Source organism: Mustela nigripes, chromosome 2 (assembly GCF_022355385.1).
Source record: "Mustela nigripes isolate SB6536 chromosome 2, MUSNIG.SB6536, whole genome shotgun sequence".
Taxonomy (NCBI): domain Eukaryota; kingdom Metazoa; phylum Chordata; class Mammalia; order Carnivora; family Mustelidae; genus Mustela; species Mustela nigripes.
In genome coordinates this window covers 10,003,066-10,022,795 of record NC_081558.1, presented here as the reverse complement: position 1 = coordinate 10,022,795, position 19,730 = coordinate 10,003,066, and the positions used below count along the sequence as shown (strand labels likewise).

The 19,730-nt window shown below is 57.3% G+C and overlaps 1 protein-coding gene across 3 annotated transcripts; it reads right to left on the bottom strand.

The window, feature by feature from the left end:
* Positions 1-4: 4 nt before the first annotated feature.
* Positions 5-18,490, bottom strand: ADGRE5 (adhesion G protein-coupled receptor E5). Of its 3 annotated transcripts, none has more exons than XM_059389221.1 (21): positions 18,393-18,490; positions 15,239-15,443; positions 11,992-12,042; positions 11,668-11,787; positions 10,989-11,144; positions 7,595-7,726; positions 6,885-7,031; positions 6,248-6,394; positions 6,114-6,160; positions 5,907-5,984; positions 4,836-5,013; positions 4,641-4,754; positions 4,222-4,445; positions 3,484-3,663; positions 2,043-2,243; positions 1,546-1,772; positions 1,383-1,449; positions 1,171-1,262; positions 916-1,084; positions 729-827; positions 5-644 (listed from the first exon to the last, which is right to left on the bottom strand). In XM_059389221.1, the coding sequence occupies exons 2-21, from the start codon at positions 15,279-15,281 to the stop codon at positions 615-617; spliced, it is 2,502 nt and encodes an 833-aa protein (XP_059245204.1). In that variant the 5' UTR covers positions 15,282-15,443; positions 18,393-18,490; the 3' UTR covers positions 5-614. The 3 variants fall into 3 exon arrangements, with proteins under 3 accessions (XP_059245204.1, XP_059245202.1, XP_059245203.1); XM_059389219.1 differs by lacking the exon at positions 18,393-18,490 and adding an exon at positions 15,556-15,609; XM_059389220.1 differs by lacking the exons at positions 7,595-7,726; positions 18,393-18,490 and adding an exon at positions 15,556-15,609.
* Between the last annotated feature and the right edge of the window lie 1,240 nt (positions 18,491-19,730).

Genomic DNA, 19,730 nt, shown 5'->3' with positions numbered 1-19,730 from the left:
CAGCTTCGGTATCAGTGTGATCTTTAATTTTTAAGTGTCAACATTGAAAGGTTTATACAGATTAAAAAAACAAAAACAATACAATATCCACAACCTTCACAACAATGCGAGCCTTCTGCCTCCAGGGGCAGATGGGCCTCTGTACCGTGAGCGTCAGGCACTGGGGCTAGGAGGGGCCCTGCCCTTCTCCCACCCCTGGCCTCAGTCTTAGCTTAAGGGGCAGCATGAGCCCCAGCACCTTGGCCTTTTGCTCTGTGGCAAGGACAGATGAGGGGAAAGGCCAGGCCCGTCACAGGAGTCCTGTATGTCCGGGCCTTGTGTGGCGGGGAAGGAGCCTGCAGCCCTCGGCCAGCTTCTGCCCTCACGTTGGGTCCTGGCTGGGCTGGAGCAGAGAGGCAGCCAGAAGCAGGCCTGGCAGATCCTTTCTCACCTGGCTGGGTGTCCTGGGGTCAGTGCCAGATTATAGCTGCTGCCCCCCTGCTTTCTAGCATGCACGTGGCAGCCAAGGCAGGAGGGCAGAGGGAGCAGAGTGGTGAGGGAGGAGGGGACAGTCTTTGGCACGTGCAAAAGCTGCTGAGGCCACAGGAGCCACTGGCCTGGCCAGACTTGCGCTGTCACATACCGGACTCGGAGGGCTTGTGGGCCTGGTGAGAAAGGGGCACCATGAGAAGGGAGCCTGGCTTGGGGGCGCTCTAGCCCAGCACCCCGACCCCGGGCTCAGCCCTTACCTGGGTCTGATTGTGGCTGGTGCCAGTCGTGGATGTGGTGAACTCCGAGTACTTGTTCCCTGTGACCCTGCCGGCCCACCTTCTATACTCCTCCCTTACCTGTGGGGCCCAGAGTACCAGGTTAGGGAAGGGGCAGGCCCCAGGACTGGGGGTCCCACTCACCCCACCCATAGCGGCTGCAGCCCACCTTCTTGTTGAGTAGGCAGTGGAGCACAAAGAGGAAGAGGCCTTGCAGGCAGTTGAGGATGGTGAAGGTGTAGCTCAGTGGCCAGCTCTGCGGGTTGAAGAGGAATAAGCCGAAGACCCAGGTGCAGCCCAGCACAAATAGCTGAGCCATAGCTGTGATGGTCAGCACCCTGCAGGGGAACAGGCTGTCAGTGGGGAAGCCCCCCCCCCCACACCCTCCTCTCCCTGCCAGCCCCCTCCTGGCCCCAGCTCTCACCGGGCCTTTTTTAGTTTCTTCAGGTCTGGGTTGATCTCAGAAAACTTCTGTGTGAGCTTCCAGATAGTAGTCACGAAGATCACAGCATTGCACTGGGTGGGCAGCACAGAATTTACATTAGGGGGAGTCCTTGGAACTGCAGGGAGAGAACAGGTCTTCTACGGCTCCTTGTGGAGCCACGTGCCTCAGGCTGTGGAGGTGGGGGCACTTACCAGAACGATGAGGGTCACGGGTCCCACGAAACTCCAGAGGAAGCCACCTTCAGGGTTCAACCAGCAACTGGGTGAGAGGGGAGGGTGCTGTCAGAGCCACGGAGCGCGCAGGGCACTGTGGCCCAGACTGTGCCCTCCCTCCCAACCACTGGCCTGCACTCACTAGTCGTTGCGGCCATAGCCATCACTTTTGACGGCCGCGGAGACACCCACGATGAGCAGGGGCACCCCGTAGCCGATCAGGCAGAGCTGCCACTTGCTCAGTCCCTGGCCCTGGAACACCCGCACCACCAGGAAGTAGAGCTCTACTCCCTCGAGGCTCATCCAGCAGAAAGCGGCCAGGAAGAAGTAATGCAGCAGTCCCGCCACCAGGCGGCAGCGCAGCCCCACCTGCGGGGCGGAGGCGGGGCGACGTCAGTGCGGGCGGGGCCGGCTGGGTCCGCCCTCGAAGAACCCTCCCTCAGGTGGGCGGTGCCGCGGGGTGAGGGGCTCGGCGACGAGTGGGGGGCGGGCGCACACCGCGCGCTACGGCCTAGCCGCGTGCCTCCCGGGCTTGTGATCCTCACCAAGCCCCGGGAGTGGGCGGAGCTCTCCCTGTTCCGGGCCTCGCCGACCCAGCGGTCTGGTGAGGGGGCGACCCTCCACCGCGCCGGACCTTACCTTTTGGATGCTTCCTTCCTGGTTCTCGATGCCCGCCAGGAAGATGGCGGAGCCCACAAAGAGGCAGATGCAGAGGTGCAGGTGCACGGTGGTGCGCGAGCCCTGGATGGGCCGCACCAGCAGGAAGGTGAGAATGCACAACAGCAGGCAGACTAGTGACACCGCCAGCCCCACCTTGGTGATCAAGGCCAACTTCGGGTCCTAGATGCAGGGTGGGGTGCGCGGGGCTCAGCGTCCCGAGGACTTCCTGTCCTCATGGGCCCCACCACCGAGACCCATCTGGGGCCTGCCTTGCAGGTCTCTGATCAAGCTGCTCACCTAAGCCCCGCATCCTCTGCCCTCAACACCTGAGCAAGCTTGCTCTGTGTCTCTCATCCTAAATATCACATCCCCTCCCCCCAACAACCATGGAGGAAGCAGGGGTCCCCGGTTCCTGGTGGGTCTCCCCACTAAACACCCAGACTTCTGAGAAGGTCCCCAGGGAAGCTCCAAGGCCACATCCTTCTTTTCTTTTTTTTTTTTTTTCACATTCTTTTTTTTTTTTTTTTTTTTTTTAAAGATTTTATTTATTTGATAGAGAGAAATCACAAGTAGACGGAGAGGCAGACAGAGAGAGAGAGGGGAAGCAGGCTCCCCGCTGAGCAGAGAGCCCGATGCGGGACTCGACCCCAGGACCCTGAGATCATAACCCGAGCCGAAGGCAGCGGCTTAACCCACTGAGCCACCCAGGTGCCCCACATCCTTCTTTTCTAATACTGATTGTCCCATCTTTCTGAACTTCCTCTCCCTCATCTCAAATTTTACTCCTTCCCCACCTGCCATATTGTTAACTCACTGAAACCCACCTTTTTGTCCTTCCTGGACCTTTGGCCTCAACCACAGCCTCCCCTACTCTGCCTGGCCCATTCCAATTAAACATGTGGACCAGTTTGCCTGTGGATCTCTGAGGCCACAAACAGAAAGCTGTGCTCGCTTAGGAGCGTTTAGTAATATTTTACAACTGAAAACAATTTGAAATGGACAGTCAGAAGGGGTGCCAGCCAGAGCAGGGTCTGCAGTGCCAGGCTACACCGTTTAGTTGCTGAACCATGGGGAGGTCTGCGGGGGGTGGGGTGGGGTGGTGCAGGGAAGGGGCTGGGGGCCATGAGGTGGGGCTCCCGGCCTGTGTGACCATATAGGGCCAGTTGGGCTATATCATCAAGAACCAGCTGCCTTCGCGTCATGATCCCAGGTTGTGGGATGGAACCTGGCATCTGGTTCCCTACTCAGCCGGAGGCCTGCTTCTCCCTCTCCCACTCCCCCTGCTTGTGTTCCTTCCCTCGCTGTCTTTTTCTCCATCAAATAAATAAGATCTTAAAAAAAAAAAAGAACCAGCTGCCTATATTAACCTAGGCCAGCCTGGCCAGCTGTGGGCTGTTGAGGGTGGCCCCTGGCTGCTCACCTCTATGTCATAGTGGGCCATGAGGATGGCAAAGCTGCTCAGGTGGTTGCACTGGCAGGTGGTGCTGCCATTCCTGGTGCCCAGAGTTCGGCAGCCTGTGGTGGCCCAGTGCCCGCTCCTGTTGTCACTCTTCCAGAATGCACAGATCAGCTCCTGCCGTGGCCTACGTGTCTCCTCCTGCTGTGGGCAGGTGGGAACGATTGGAAAGGTTAGCCTGGGGCCCATTCTTGGGTCCTGGGCTTGGCTTGAGCCCAAGGAGGGCTACTTTTCCTTTGATAAGTATTTACTGAGCACCTACTTTGCTGTGTCCCCCGGCATGGCACACAATGAACGGGAAAGACACAAATCCCTGCCCTTTTGGGGTTGGCATGCTAGTGGGGGAGACAGATCTAAATAATAAATCTAACAAGTCAACTAGATAGCATGTTAGAAGGGGTGAGGTGCAATGGAAATAAGAAGGAAACAGCACGGGGGAGGCGGGGCATAACTACTAATTGTAATTTTAAATAAGGAGATCAGGGAAGGCCTAAAAGAGGAGTTCCAAAGACTGGAACCAGGTAAAGGACTGAGCCAGGTGGGAGAAAACTGTGTTCCAGACAGGGTACAGCAAGGCGGCCAAAGCCCTGAGGTCTGTGTGAGGAAGGAGCAGAGTGGGGGAATGAAGGCTGCATAGGAACTGCTGGGACCTTGGTTAAGAGGTGAGCAGTAGGGCTGATTCCTCCCCACCTGAGGACTCACTGTGTGGGAGAAGGCAAAGGTGACAGGGGAGTCAAGTTTCTCCGTGTTTGTGTTGCTCAGAAAGACCAAGTTGACTGCTGACACGATCTCAGCCTGGGCGCCGTGGACTGTACTTTGGTGGATCTTGCTCAGCTCAGCTTTCTTCTCAGTCTCCAGCTTCAGGGAGGCGTTGGTCAGCAAGTTCCGCATGTTCCAGCTGGAGAGGATGCCCATCACGGTGGGGCCTGGGGGGTACACAGGCTGGCTACCTTCTCCTGCCTTCCCTCCTCCCATTCCCGATCCTGTCTCTTAAGACCTCTGATTCAGGCTCTCCAACCCACCATGATGCCCCTGGGGGCCCTAGCAATAACTCCATTTCCAGTTGTTGATATTCAGAACCTCCCCTCCTGCGGGCATCCCCTCGGATTCCCCGCCGGTACCCGAATCCCTGGCTTCAGCCGCCACATCCCAGTTCAGCAGCATCCGTGCATGGCTCTGACCGATGGTGATGTTTCCATCCCCATCCCCGTGCTCCTGGATCATCAGGGATAGCTCTGAGGAGAGAGGGGTAGTGACTGGGGGCTCTGGGTGTGGGATGGGGTCCCCGGCTAGGGCGGGGCAGGGCGAAATCTCACCTGTGTCTGAAGGGGAAGCATAGGTGAAGGAAGCTCCCGGCATGGCCTTGGCCAGCATTCTCAGGACTGTTTCGAGGCCCAAGAGGTAGTTGGTGGCCATGGAGTGCCTCTCAGTCAGGGACAGGGTCTCCAGATCTCTGGGAGTCTCCAGCATCGTATCCACTAACTGGATGAGATCCTGGGAATGATGGGTGACAGCTGGTGGGTTACTGTCCCGCAGGGGCTGCCAAAGGGCCCTGACCTCACCAGCCACCTCCACCAAGGGGTACACTGCAGAACCAGCTGGGGTGGCCTGGGGGACAGTGGGGTGACAGCGGAATCACTGAGATGGTGCAGTGGTCAGAAGACAAGGGAGGGGGTTGACTAGAGGCTTGTATGCATGGACGGGAACAGTGGTGCCTGACTTGTCCCAGGCGCGGGCTTCCTGCCAGGCTCTGGTCTAGGTCTGCACTGCCCGGAAGAGTTGCCCAGGAGCCACAGGTGCTCTCGAGCACCCCGGAATACAGTTCCACGTTGCAGTGGTCATATTTTGAATCCACTGGATCAAATGCGGTCTTCCCGCTAATTTCACTTGTGTATTTTTGCTTGTTTATTTTAAAGTAGCTACTGGAAAATTTAAAAGGACACAGGGCCTCACCCGTTTCCACCAGGCTTAGCACAGAAGTGAAAGCTTTCACAGAATTCTTAGCGCGTGCCAGGCCCTGACCTTTCTTTGAACTTCACTTCTATTAGTTCCCATGAAACCTTCAAATTGACTCTATAGAGTAGGCCCAGAGAGGGGGAGTCACTTGCCTCAGGTCACATAGCAGAAGGTGGCAATGGGGGGGGGGGTAGGGTGGGAGGGATGGGGAGGATTTGAACCTTTGTGGTCTAACCTTAGAGGTGAAATTCCTAACTGCTCCATTTTTGGGCATCGTGTTCCTTCTGTGTGTGTGTGTGTGTACACGTTTTGGGGTGTGTATATGTGTCTGTATCTGTGTAACCCCTGCTTGGGCTGTCTCCACCCCCATGGAAGCATCCCTCAGCCACCCCCCATGCTGTCCAGGGGTCCCCCTGAGCTCGTGCTCTTACCTTCATGGTGTCCGGAGCCAAGTCTGGCTTGAAGGTTCTGCGCAGATGTTGGACTTTTTCAAAGAAGTGGGACATGCTCTGTGGGGAGGGGACATGGGGAGGGGTCAGAGAGCCTCATTTGTGGGTGGGGGAGCTTGGGGAAAGAGGGTGGATCGGCCGACTTTGAGGAGGGATTTCTGCCTCCTGGTCCCTGCTGGGGCCACTCACCTGGGTCTTTTTTCCAGGGGGTGGGGTCCAGATGGGGAAGGACATCTCTGCAGGGGATAGAGCAGCAGTTCATTAGGCATGAGAGTGTCTGTGTGTGGAGGGGGCGGGGTCTGGGGTCAGGTCAGACCAGGTACCTTCACAGGTGGTGTTGCGCTGCTTATTCTGGAATCCGGGTTTGAGCTCCCAGCCCCGGCGGCAGCGGCACTTGTACGAGCCCACGGTGTTGATGCAGATGGTGGACTCATGGCACATAGGCTTCTCGGAGCTGCACTCGTCCACATCTGGGGACACAAAGTTCAGAGTCAGGACGCCTTTCCCCTCTGTGTCCTGCCCCCTCTTCCCTGTGTTAGTATCCACCCCACCCTTGGCTGGAGGTGATATCACCTGCTGACCCCACATCCTAGTGATGCAGGGGTCATGGGGAGTGTGAGGAGCCTGACATGAGAGCCCACCAGGGAGGGTCAGGACAGAGCCCTGTGCAGGGAAACAGGCAGGCCAGATGGTTGAGAAGCCATGTACAGATGTGCAGGTTGTGAATATAGAAATACCTTTGTCCCAGGTGGTAATTAGCTGCTGCCTGGGGACTCCAAGGAGCCTGCTCCTGGGCACCCCAGCTCCTTCCCCAGAACTGCCCCTCCCCGCCCCCCCCCCCCCCCCCGCAGAATTAATGCCTGGCACAGCAGAGCACCCAGGGTTCCTTTAGGTGCCTCTGAATATGGGATCAGATGTTCTGAGTGTGGGTCTCCAGGAAGTGGCGTCTGAGCTCTGTACCTTCACAGACGGTGTTGTTTGGGCCATTGGGGGACCCAGGAATGGGCTTCCAGCCAGGGCGGCAGCGGCACTTGTAGCCACCAATGTTGTTGAGGCAGTGGGTGGAGTTGTGGCATGGGTTCTGCCCCGATGTGCATTCATTCACATCTGAGGACAAAGCCAGAGGGTCAGTGTCCCCTCCACTCACTGCACCCGTTCTCACTGCCTGGCACCAAGGACCCTACCATTATTGTACTTGCTACCACCTGGTGACCTTCAACTTCAGTGGACCTTACAATGGCTTCCCTGCAAGACAGGCATGGCAGGGACCCTGGTCCTCGGTTTATAGACTGAAACCAGAAGGGAGACTGCCTCATGGGGCCTGAACTTTCCAAGTTCTCTTGCCTGCTCCCTCCCCAGTTCTGGCTCAGGTTCCCTTTCTGGAAACTGGAGGTGATAACTCCCTCTGCTCCCATGTGACAGAGGACGAGGGATGAGGCCGGGAAGTGTACACAGAGGCCGGGGGCTCCACAAGGGAACCCCAGGCCCAGAAGGCCCTGCAGCCTTCCTGCTCTGTGGTGGGAACTTCCTGGGAGGTGACTCCTTGGGCAGAGCAAACCCCTGGTGTTTTGGGAACCTGAGAGCCTTCTCCCTCCTCCTGGGGCTGTGGGATCCACCTTGGCCCCTCCCCAGCTCCAGCGCAGCCTCACAGTGTCTGCCAGGGCCTCTACCTGTGCACAGATTTGGGTCGCCCGGTTTGAGCTGCAAGCCGGGCGGGCATTCGCAGGTGTAGCTGCCTTGGGTGTTGGTGCAGATGCTCGGGCTTTTACAGATTCGGGGTTTCTGCTGACATTCGTCCACATCTGCAGGGGGAAGGAGAGGGTGATGGGTGCCTGCAGCTGTTTCCTTGGATAGAAGCATCTGGAAGCCTCTGCTCTCTCCTCCTCAGTGAGTGGATGCCTTTTCTAATTCACATGGAGGCGTGCTATGGGTGAGCATGGTGCCCAGATGTTTTGTTTCCAGATGTAGCCAGAAGTGGTCCAAGTCCGCCCCGTCTGCCAGCTCTGGCTCCCTCCTCTCTGGGCAGCTCCTAGCTGGGACAGGGTCCTGTAACCACCTGTGTCCCAGCCTGAGGACTTGGATAAGTCCAGGGTGGTTCTTCCTAGGAACCGTGTACAGAGGAAATGCTGCAACCCGACTGGGACCTGTCATAGCTCCCAGCGATGGCCTTTGTCCTAACTCCCCCAGGATGGCCACTCACTGGCTGAGTTCTCGCTTGGAGTCCTGGTGACCCTCAGAGGGTGCTCCCATCCACGCTCACTCTGAGATTCCAGCTCCACGGAGATGGACAAGACCCACCCCAGAGCCAGGCCCTCCAAGGACGAGGCTTTTGGGCAAGGCAGGGAAAGTGAGGATGGTGCCAGACAGGCCAGAGCCTGCCGGGACAGGGGGCGCCAGGCTGGGGTGGACTGTGTCACTGATGTCCAGTCAGGCAGCCTTGGGCCAGTGAAGATGCGTTTCTCTGATTCCTGGGAAGGCATCCCCTGGACTGGCAGGAAGTGATGAGAACCCGCACCACCTGAGCAAGGCCAGCAGTAGGTGAGGGTGGTGGCCAGAGAGGGAGCAGGTGCTGGGGGTGAGAGGTGGCAAACGTTCCTGTCTTCTTGGCCCTTGGCCTCCCACCAGGATGCAGGGATGCGGACACTGGACTCCAATGACTAGGCTCCGTCTTCTGTCCCTGAGGGATCCGGTGCTCCTGGGGGACCTGGGTTGACCTCCTCAGGAGAGGGTCACACCTGGGGTAGTGGTCCTGGATGATGGCCTCTCTGGTCACCTGGTCCACACAGGAGCTTCTTGGTTCACCTGACTGTCCGAGTGTGTGTGCATGTGTGTATGTGGGGCGGGGGGGGGGGGGGTTGTGTGTCACCTGGTCCACCCCAGGCACAACATCCTCCGGGTCCTGGTCATCCAGACTGAACCAAAGCTCCTGAGAAGGATCGGGACAGAGCCCGGCGCAGGGAAAAAGAGGCAGGCCGGGTGGCTGAGAAGCCAGGGGCCGGGCATCAGGAGGAGCCTTCTCCAGGTGGGATGCTGGCCTGCTGTGCAGGTGGGCGAGAGGCTGTGTGCCTCCTGGCAAATCTCCATCTTCCCGCCTTTCCTGATGAGGTACCTGGGTCCATGGTGGCCAAGGGTCTGAAGGGGCTCCTGGTCTGGGTAGGTCCATGTGGGCTTCAGTGGGGGCAGGTCTCACCCAGGCAGTTACTGATGGTGGCGAAGAGGACGGATACTACGCCTGAGCCCACCTCCTGCAAAGTGTCTTGAATGCCACTCGCCTCTCGTTTCATGCAAATAAGATGCCCAGGATGTAGGGGGACAGTCTAGACATCCTAAAGTGACCCTCTGGGGAGAGTTCTGAGCCTTGGGACTCAGAGAGGTTTGGCACACCAGGCAGGTACCCAGGACATCCTCTGATGCCTGGGGAAAGTGGAGCAAGGGGCCCACAGAGGGGCCTGGGTCTCCTGCCAGCAGCAGATCTGATGGCCACGACACGGCTACATGTGTCCTCAGCTGCGGCAAAGTCTGAGTCCGTGGCAGAGCTCCGTCTTCAGGCAGCAGGCCCTGGGCCAAGCCAGCAGACTGTTCTCTCACTGTCGCCCAGCTTGAGGTCCACAGTGGTCCCTCTCCCGTCTCTTGTTCGTCCCTGTCCCTGCCTACCCACCTGACAGAATCCCCTTCTCTCAGCCCTGGTCTGTTCTAATACAGCAATGCAGCCTCTCAGTAACCACAGCCCCCATTTGTGCTGGGGGCTCACAACAGTTGGTAGGCGGCATCCCCATCCAGGCACACTGAGTGGGATCTGTGATCGCCATGTACAGTTGTGCAGGTTGTTCAGTGCACAAAAGTGTCAGGCCCAGGAGGCCTGTGGGAGTTGAAACCCAGTCCACTTTCCATTCCCCAAAAATGCTGTGTTCACCTGGAGATGATGGACCTTTTCCCATTTCATGTGAAGGCTCTGTCCTCTGGCCAGGCCACATGTTTGGGGCACAACGTTCACCCAGAAGCCCCTAGGGACCAGCAGTGCTGTGGACGGAGGCTTCCCCCTGGGCTCCACAAAAGTGTGGGTCCTCCCTTCACCCCCACCAGTGAGGCTCTGCAGCCTTCCGTCTGCATGCAGGTCTGGATGGGGCTAGGGAACAGGCTGTGGGCTCTTTTCTCCATAGCAGGGTAGGCCTATGGACCCACACCAGAGTCCTTTGGACCCTCAGGTGCACCTCGTTCTCACCTCTCACGCCTGCTCGCCGCCTCTGCTCTCTCTCTCTCTCTATTCTGCACTAACCCCTCTCTCTGGGTGAGTGGCTGCCCCCACCCACCCACTGCTGGCCCTCTCTGCCCCCTGCGGATACCCAAAGCCCCTTCCCCCGCCTGCTCTTCTCCCTGGAAGGGGGACAAAGCCTGGTGATGCGTGGAGGCCGGGCTTCTCCTGGGCCCGAACCATGGCATCACTGGACAAGACCACAGCAAGAGATGTGACTATGGTGTGGGGTGAATAGGAGCAGCTGCTCTCCGTGCCCACCCTGGGGTGGACCTCAGGGGTGCCCATCCTGGAGGGGGTACATTAGATCATACTGAGGGTCATTCAAAATCAGACAGCCACGATTCTGTGCTTTGCTGCCTCTATCTTCCCAGCAATTCTGTGAGGTAAGCACCATCGTCAGATGGGTAAACTGAGGCACAGAGAGGCAAAAGAACTTGTCCAAAGTCACACAGTTAACAAAAGGCAAAGCTACTTTTCTATCTGTAAAAAATAGGGACTCTTTAAAAAAAAAAAAAAAAACAAACACAAAATCTCAATAATATTATCACATCTTATACATTAACAGTGACTTCTGAGTAAGTGTCCTGGCCGGTGTCTCAGATGCACTGCTATCAAGTAGAAAAGCAGGGATTTGGGCTCTTGGCCTTCACATTGCCCTGCCTCTCTGTGCTGGCGGCTCAGGCACAGGCATGCAGACATGGGTGCTGTACCCTCTCGCCTGGGCCCTGCCCCTGGGGATGATTCAGGAATGGCTCTGGTGAACTCCAACCTCATGGACAGGGTGATGGAAGATGTGGGGCAGTTCTTACCTTGACACATGTTCTCACTCTCATTTTTGAACATTCTTGCCCCAGAAGCAAGCTCATATCCTGGAATGCATGTGCAGTAGTAGCTCCCCTCTGTGTTTTGGCAGTCTGCAAATTTTCCACAGGACACTGCCGAGAGTGGTCCACACTCATTAATGTCTGGAACACAATGGGGCAAAGGGTCACCTCCCAAAGACATGAGTTCCTTCAGGAAGAGATCCCTATCCATCACCTGACTCCCCAGCATGGGGGCTGATACTTAATCAGTGTCTTTTGGGAAGATTAGATGCTTAAGCTATGCTGCAGAGGCTGGGCTGCAGCTGGAGCAAGACATTCCTGAAGCCCACTTAGCTCTCTTCTCTGTCCTCTGGCTGGCATCCTGGATTTGAGTTTGTTCAGTAGGGAGTGCAGAGATGGGGGTGGGGCGTGGGTGGCAGCTCTGCATCTTCCTCCCCCATCCTGGAAGGGCTAAGTGAAACCAGACTCCAGACCTCCACTCTCTCCAAGAAGCCATGTTTATTTACTTATTTTCCACCTTTCTATCTTGTCCTTTCTATTTCTCTGCCCTTGAGGACAATCCCAAGACCAAAGGCTGAGAACCCAGCCACCACTGACATCCCTCACAGGCACTGGGCTATGCCCCACCGTCTCCGTGCCCCTCCACCACCCCAAGCCCCTGTACCATCACAGCTCTCCAAGAGGCTGGTGAAGATCACCCCGGAAGAAGAACTGAATCCCGGGGAACAACGACAGGCGGTGGCATTGACACACGTGGAATTCGGAGGGCACCAGCGAGCACAGTCTGTGGGGAAGATTACCAGTGTCAGAAGGTGAGGTCTGAGTCAGGTGCTCCGGAGGAGGGCAGGGCCATCTCCAAAGGAGGGGTTGCTGGGAAGGGCAGCCCGGCCTCCCCCTGTAGCAGGCGTCCCTCCTGCCTTGGCTGTGGGGGTGCAGGGACCCTCCCCCAGGCTCTGGCTGTGGACTACTTTGCTCTCAGCAGACTCACCACTGGTTTTCTGGGACCCAGCTTCCAACAGAATCAGGAAGATACCCAGCACTGGAAGAGAGAGAGAGGGTGTGTGTTGGGGGGTGCCCAGAGCAGGGAAGGACTGATGGAGAACTGAGGTGGACACATCTGAGGGAAGAGGGTTGCCGAGCCCTCCCAGACTGGGGCTCTGTCCGTCACTAATGAGAGGGCGAGCAGCCCTCCCTGGACACCCGCGCTTACAGCCACCTGTCTGCCACCATCGCCTGGGGATGGGTTTCAGACGGAGGGTGAGGAAGGGGCCCAAGCCCGATGGGGGTCTTGGCTCCTGCCGACCTGTGACAACAGTTGAGTAAACAGATGGGAGATGGGCAGCCCTGGTTCAAATCCCAGACCTAGGCCAGGTGATCTCACTTCCCAGTGTCTCAGTTTTCCCATCCGTTGAATGGGAATGATGACGGACCACCCTTCCTCGCGGTGTGTGAGATCTAAGCACGTGAATGCTGCCTGGTACGTCCAAGTGTTTATATCATCGTTGCTTTACATGAAGGTGAAGGGGTTGGAGCAAGTGCTCTCTCGGATGCCCCGGAATCTAAGGTGCGCTGGCCCCCTGGACCCTGGCTCGGGGACACAGGTGCACACGTACCACACCCACGACATCTGTCATCCCAACAACTGGCTTGAGATGCAGTGGTGACAGTTCACCCCCGGCTCCCCGCACACAGGAAGACACTGTGGGCTCACACCGGGGTGGGGGTGCTCTTCTCCTGCCGTCCTTGCTGCTCAGGGGCACCCTGCACCCCAGGCATGTGTTTGGGGGTCCTCCTCAAGTCAGCAGGGGCTCTAGGGACAGGAAGCTCCTTGTTCACCAGTGAAAGAGGCTCGGAGATAGTGATGGAGAGAAAATAAGGAGAGGGAAAGAGAGGAACAGAGAGAGAGAAAAGGAGCCAGAGACACCAGAGAGAGGAGAAAGCGGAGGGAGGGAGCAGAGAGGTGTGAGGGAGAGAAACAGACAGACGTTAAGGCAGTGCTAGACATGGGCGGAGAAGCAGGACACTCATGGAAAGACAGAGAGCAAGATGGCAGAGACTGGACAAAGAGATTTAGAGATAGATCGAGAGCAAGATCGGGAAACAGAGACACAATTAGAAGGAGGGGGGTGAATGGGAAGAGGGAGCCGGCGGGGGGAGGAGAGTGCCTAAGCAGCAGGTGGGGGCGTGGGAAGGGCTCGGGGATGTGTCCAGTCTCTGCCAATCTGGGAAGGCTGGCGAAGCTATGGACACCCCTCTTATCCGGGGAGACCCAAAGCAGGGTGGTGGGTGGAAGGTTGGGGGCCGGGAGGGAGGGCAGGAGGGCATGAGTCACTTCCTGGGCCAAGGGGAAGGGATGACTCACACTCTATTGCCCCTGGATGGGGCTCCCAGGGGAATTCTGGGCTTGGCTATTGGGAGCACAGCTTGAGGGCCTATGGGGGATACAGACTTGAGGGTACCCCAAACATTTAGTTCCTGTGTCTAAATCGGATACCACTCAGGCCAGTGGGGGTCCAGAGATCCCCCTCCCACAGGTCCTCCCAGCCAAGGTAAACTGAGGTTGGAATGCCCTTCCCTTCCCTTGAATGAGGATCCCTTTCTTCCTCCTCTCTGGCCACAGGGCTTGACTCGTCCCTTAGCCGAGATCCACTTCCTCTTTGTGGGACAGACCACAAAAGGACCTTCTCTGGCAGGGTGGGAACCGGACTGATGTGTCCCCAGCTCCCAAAAGCCCAAATAGCAACCGTCCTGCTCAGACCCGCCCTAGGAGGCAGGGGCTCTGGTCATGTCCACTCTACGGATGGACAAACTGAGGGTTGGAGCCCAGAAGAGCCTGGTGAGGAAAGGGGCACTGAGGAAAGCAGAATGGAGTTCAAGTTCCCCAGACCCTGGTGTTTGGGGGGATTCTTTTGTGCCCTGTCCTCTCCACTGGGGCCGGGCTGGGATCTCCTCCCCGCCACTCCCCCTTCAACCAAGGCTGCTGGGCCAGGCCTTCTCCATCTGGGGCCCTGGAAGTCACCCAAACAGGAGCTGGGAGAGGAGCTGCTGGTCATCCTCTCCGAGTCGCATCTGGTTTGCATTGCCTGTGGAGCCCTGAGCAATCGATTCTGGCTTAGGGACCCTGGCGGTGTGTGTGGGGGGGGGGGGCGTCACCCTCCTCTTGCTCCTCCTGCTAAGGGTCCCCTAGCCCAGACCCCAGACCCACCAGTGTCCAGCCCAGAAGGCAATAAGACAAATTAAGATAAAAAATAAAATACTGTTTCCTCAATTCTTACTGTGAACCAGGAATAGTTTGTGTCCAACTCACTCAACACTTAACCCTATAAAGTGAAGACCAGGTTCCCCCCCTCCCCATTTTACTGATTTCAGGGGCTCCATGACTTGGCTCCAGAGACACACGGCCCTCCATGAGTTGTGTCCCACTTCGACTCCTGCCCTTGCTCCCGAGGAAAGCCAGGGTGGAGCTTGCGGGTGGGGCTCTGCTCACACTTGGCACCCTGGGCCACCACAGGGAACCCCCGTCCCTGTGGCCCAGGGAAGCTCTGGTTGTGGCACCCCAAATGTCATTTCTCCACTCTCTTTGTTGCCTGGTTGCTCAGGCAACAAGCTGTCCTGATAACCATAACCGTTAGAGACACCCTGGGTGGGGCGCGTAGGGAGGAGGGGTGGGGTGGGGGGAAGTCGCGGTAAAAAATCAAGTTCAAACCCACAGCAGGCAAAATTCTTTCAACCCACAGTGGAGTCCTGGCTGGGTCTGGGGGAGGAAGTGTGGGGTTCTCTGCGGCTGCCCCTGTCACTGAGACAATGGGGGACATGTTGGGAGTACCCCCCCCCCACCCAGTGAAGCGGTCCTGTCTCCTAGCTCCTCAGCATCCCCCATGCCCTATGTTAAAAACAGTTCCCTACAGGGTCCCAGACTCCTCTCCTTCCCCCATGCCACAGTTCACCTTCTTAGGGGGGCAGCCCTCAAAGTGTTTCTGGGCAGAGCCCAGAGATATGAGTGGGCATGGGGGCTCCTAGAGCACATTGGGGGTTTTTGCCCAGGCTGGGGGTTCCCCCGCTCTGCCAGCCCTTCTCTCCATGTGCCCGCCTGGCCATGTGGCTTCCTCCCCTGCAGGGGCCCCAGAGCCGCCAGCCACACCTTCCATTTCTCCGCAGGGCAGGGAGTGCCAGAGCACCCAGGGGTGCTTTCAGAGCCCCCTTGTCCCTCCCAAGCAGGGTCCCCAAATCCTCACCTTGAAGGAGGAGAAGGAAGCTGCAGCGGCGGGGGCCTCCCATGGTCTGAACTGCCGGCTGGGGAGGCAGAGGATGGGCAGGGCTGTCCAGTCTCCCCAGGCTGGGCAGCTGCGCGGTGTCCCGAGGCTGGCTGGCTGGGACTTTATGAAGGGGGGGGGGAGGACAGAGGCTGGCCCAGGGCCCTCCCCGGAACTGGCGGGGCAGCTGGAAGCCAACAGGAAAAGTGCAGTAAACACAGACCCAGAGGCGTTGCACGGGCTCACACACACACACACACACACACACACACACACACACAGCCTCACGTGGGAACAACCTGCTCTGCTCGCAAATCCTCTGCCTCCCATTCCACCATGTGAGCGACTGACAAACTCTGGCCCCCGTGAGCCTGGGCTGGCGAGAGCCCAGCGGAAAGTGGGGCTGTGCAGGCAGGGGCGGGGTGGGAGTCGTGCCCGCGGCGCCGCCTGGCTCTTCTTGCAGGGGTGTTCAGGTTGGGGAGGCTATGTCAGAAATGGCTTGGGGCTCACGTGTTGGGGGCAACCTGTGTCCCCTGCCTTGGCATGCCTGCCTGAGTCTCCAGGGCCGGCCTCTGAGCCAACAGCAACCCCCATCCCTGCTTTCCAGGTGAGGAAACTGAGGTCCGGAGACAAGAGTCCAAATGGGAGGGAGGGGAGTACCTTGAAGGGGCCCCTCACGGGGGCCAGGCGGGCACCAAGAGGAGAAACTGGGGGGCCATGGGCCACCATGCTTCTGGCGCTGGCCTTTCTGGGCCAACCTGCCCCGGTGTGGGAAACTTAACATCGAAGGGGCTCCTGGGCAGCAACAGAGAATCACGTGACGATGATGAAGTTCTAGAACCTAGGTGAGGTTCGGTGGGCTGAGGTCCGGAGCCGATGACCAGGAAAGAATTCTTGAGACATCTTTGGTGCAAAATGGTGGTTTATTAAAGCACGGGGACAGGACCCGTGGGCAGGAAGAGCTGCTGCCCCGGGTTGTGAGGGATGGCAGGTTATGTACCCTGAGGTTGGGGGAAGGTGAGGGAAAGGGAGGTTTCAACGGAGTTTTCATATGCTAAAGAGGGCGTACAAGGTGCCAGGGCCCGGGAGGTCTCCCGGCTTGATCAATGTTGTCTTTTGGCAAGCCCTTAACTTCAAGATAGTTGGGAGACTCCTGTCTTGCAGGATTGTGATCTCTGCAAGTTAACTATTTGTTTCTCATTTATGGCGGTCAGGGGTGCCTGAGGAATGTCACACATATTACCGAGGGGAGCGGGTGGAGAGGGGGTGCGAGGTGCCAGCTTTTGCTTTGTCCTCAGGCAGCCTCCTGCTCCCTCATCAATGAGAGAGTTGTTTCCTTTTCTAATAAATCACATGACTGGCTTGTCTCCTGAGCCATCAAATAATTTTTTTTTAAAAGACACTATTATTTATACAACACTTAATTGGAGCCAGGCGTGATTCTCCTAGAATTATCCATGCATCTATCTTAACCCATTGATTCTGCCGAACTCGAGGCAGGTGGGGCTATGATTTTACAGATCGGGAGGTCAAGGCGCTGATAACAAGTAGCTGAGCGGGGACCCAGTCCTCCAGTTCCTGCCCACAGCTCAAGGTCCAGAAGAAAGTCTCTACGAGGAGGTGCTAATGTGTCTTTTAACACCTCTGGGGCCCTGGGGCTGAGCTGTGGTGGTATCCAGCCTGGACCCAAGTATCATTTGTTTTTCCATTTACCAACTCTTGGGGCAAAGAGAGGGTTTTACAACTAGGATGTCAATATAGTTTCCTTTTTTTAAAATTTTTTAATTTTTTAAAAAGATTTTACTTATTTATTTGACAGACAGATTACAAGTGGGCAGAGAGAGACTGAGGGCGCCCCTAATGTTTCCTTTAAATGAACGGCTTCAGGGCCGCAGAGTGTAGAAAATTAAAGAAAATATGAAATACATGATAGGTCGAAGGGGAAAGATTGCCGGTCATGGAAAAAAAGGGTCATGAGTGGAGGGAGCCCGGCCACTGCCAGAATTAACCCCTTCCTGCCTTTCCCTCCCATCCCCATCCCTTTGTTCTGGGTGGCGCATGGCAAGGGTTTTGCTGGCGACTCAAGGGGTTCGGGCATGGGGGCAGGAGGACCCAGGAGGAGGCTGGGAGGTGGGGTGGCCAGATCAGGTCTGGAGTGGATTTTTGAATTTTTTTTTTTTTCCCAGAATCTGGAAACCTCAGGGCTGGACATCCCCTTTCCTCAGGACTGCAGGTCAGACAGTGGGTAGCTGGAGAAGCTGGGGCTTGGGGAGGTCCAGCTTGGGGGAGGTAGGAGGAGCCGTCCTGGGTATTGTCCCCACATCTATCCTCACCCTTGGTGACCATCTATTCTTTGGCTTTTTCTTCCCTGGTGTGTGTCTTGGGCCCTTGGAGCAGGTCTGAATTCCCTGGGACTGTTTTCCTGTCTGGTGAATGGGATTAAAATGCCTGCCCACTGGCCTCCGGGTGAGGAAGGAACAGGGTAACAGGAGGAAAGGCTCAGAGATGTTGGGTCCAGGATGGGGAGAGGCACAAAGAAAGATAACCTTAGCATCACCACCCTGGGGCCCTGCCCTCAGATAACCCAGAATCTCCCCACCTCTCCTTTTCATTGGCCCCCCCACGCTGGTCTAGGGCTGTCATCTCCAGCCTTGGTGTTCTGGCTCCTGCCCCCACACTCTGTGCCTCTCACAGTGACCCTGAGGACACCTGCGAACACCTGAGTCAGGTCACACCCCTCCCCAGCTCAAGAGCCCTCCAGGGCTCCCAGCTCATGGATAAAACCCCCAGTCCTCCCACAGCCCATAAGACCCTGTGTGTTCTGCCCTGTCACCTCTGTGCCCTCATCTCCTCTTGCTCTTTCCGTGCTCACTTGGCTGCCGCTTTCCTTGTGGAAAACACCAGGCACAGTCTGACCTCAGGGCTTTTGCACAAGCTGTTGCCTCTGCCTGGAACATTCTTACCTCCGATAACCATCTGGTTCCCTCAGTCCTCCCCTTCATGTTTTGGTTCAGTTTCCTGACCCACCCCTTGAGTCCACATACAATCCCCCCCCACCCTCAGCACCCCAGCTCCTCCCAATGTTCTCGATTCTCTGTATTCTCGCCGCCTCCCATCACGGACTCTACCTACTTACCTTGCTTACTGTCTGCCCACACCCCCTCCACTCCGGTCCATTCGCGTCTCTGCAGTCCGTGGCACAGAGCCTGCACCCAATAAGTCTCCATACTTCGTACCCACCCCCTCAACACACCCCTGTCGCTGCCCCCCTGCTGAAGGAAACCCTCTTCAGGCTTCCTGATCTGGCCCTTGCTGGGGTGGCACACTGTTCCTTCTCCTTCTCTCTGTCCTTAAGTTCCAGCCCCGCCGACCTATTTGGCAACGCCACCCCCACCTCCCCAGACAATCTTGTGACCTCTGTGCCACAGCAGGGAGGCAGGGACATGATGGGTCCCTATGTGTCCGAGGGGAAACTGGCACGTGGAGTGCTGGGCCACTGGCAGGAGGCTCCTCACCTAAGAAGTGGCTGAGCCAGGATTATTCAATCACTACTATTATTACTGCTACTACTATAATACTATTTATACTGTATTCTATTCTATGTTTTGATGATTGTAGCTACAGCAGTAACAAATCATCCTGGTGGAAGGCAGTGCTCATCCAGCACCTACTGCTCACCAGGCCCCCTTCTAAGCACACTACAGAGATTGAGCTCCCTGATCTTACCCACAGCCCTAGAAGGCAGGTGCTGCGATTTCCGTTCGTGGGGCGGGCTAGCGGAGGCACAGCACCATGAAGGGACTTGGAGTCACAGGGCATGCCCATCTCAGATCAGAGGACCCCAGCAAGCCCCATCTCTCCCCCTCTGGGACCATAGGGTCTTGGGCAGGTGATGTCCCTGGGCCTCAGTTTCCTCAGCTGTGAAATGGCTGGCACCTTGCCAAGCACAGGCAAGGGTCATAAAAGAGAGCACAGATTGCAAGGGTGTAGCTAGGAGGGGACGCTCAGTGAACAGCAGCTGTAGCTCTTAGGGTACACCCCTTCTCTTTGCTGCGGTGGGGAGAGAGACAAGGAGACCTCAGGGTCCTGCCTCCCAGCCTCTTGTGCTGCCTACCTATGCCCAGCACCCACACTAGCCCTTGCTGAAGTGGGGGGTCAGATGGGGTCTCTGGCTGGAGGGGGACTAACAGGAAGCCCCCTGCCTGGGAGACAATGGCAGAGGAAGGGGCCGGGCCAGCCCCCACACGGATGAGCCCAGCTGCGGCTCCAGGAGGGCGGCACAGCTATTGTGAGTCCAGACAGCTGTCCCTGAGCCAGGAAGCCCCAGGAAGCCAGGGAAGAAAGTGGGAGGTCGCTGGCCGACCCTGACCCCCAACCCAGGCCAGGCCTGACAATGGACCCTTTGTCTCCTCCTGCAGGCTGGACACCTGGATTCCACCCCCTCCCCCCAGGCTGGGCCCCCAGGGTCCCCCTC

What these genes read in the sequence shown, in the direction of transcription:
- ADGRE5 (XM_059389219.1), bottom strand. Translation starts at nt 15,594, where the DNA reads ATGGTGGAATGGGAGGCAGAGGATTTGCGAGCAGAGCAG. An exon ending in CCTTTGCCTTCTCCCACACA is followed by an intron (nt 3,664 to 4,221) that starts GTGAGTCCTCAG and finishes ACCTGCCCACAG; the next exon opens with CAGGAGGAGACACGTAGGCC. An exon ending in ACTGCCTACTCAACAAGAAG is followed by an intron (nt 828 to 915) that starts GTGGGCTGCAGC and finishes TGGGCCCCACAG; the next exon opens with GTAAGGGAGGAGTATAGAAG.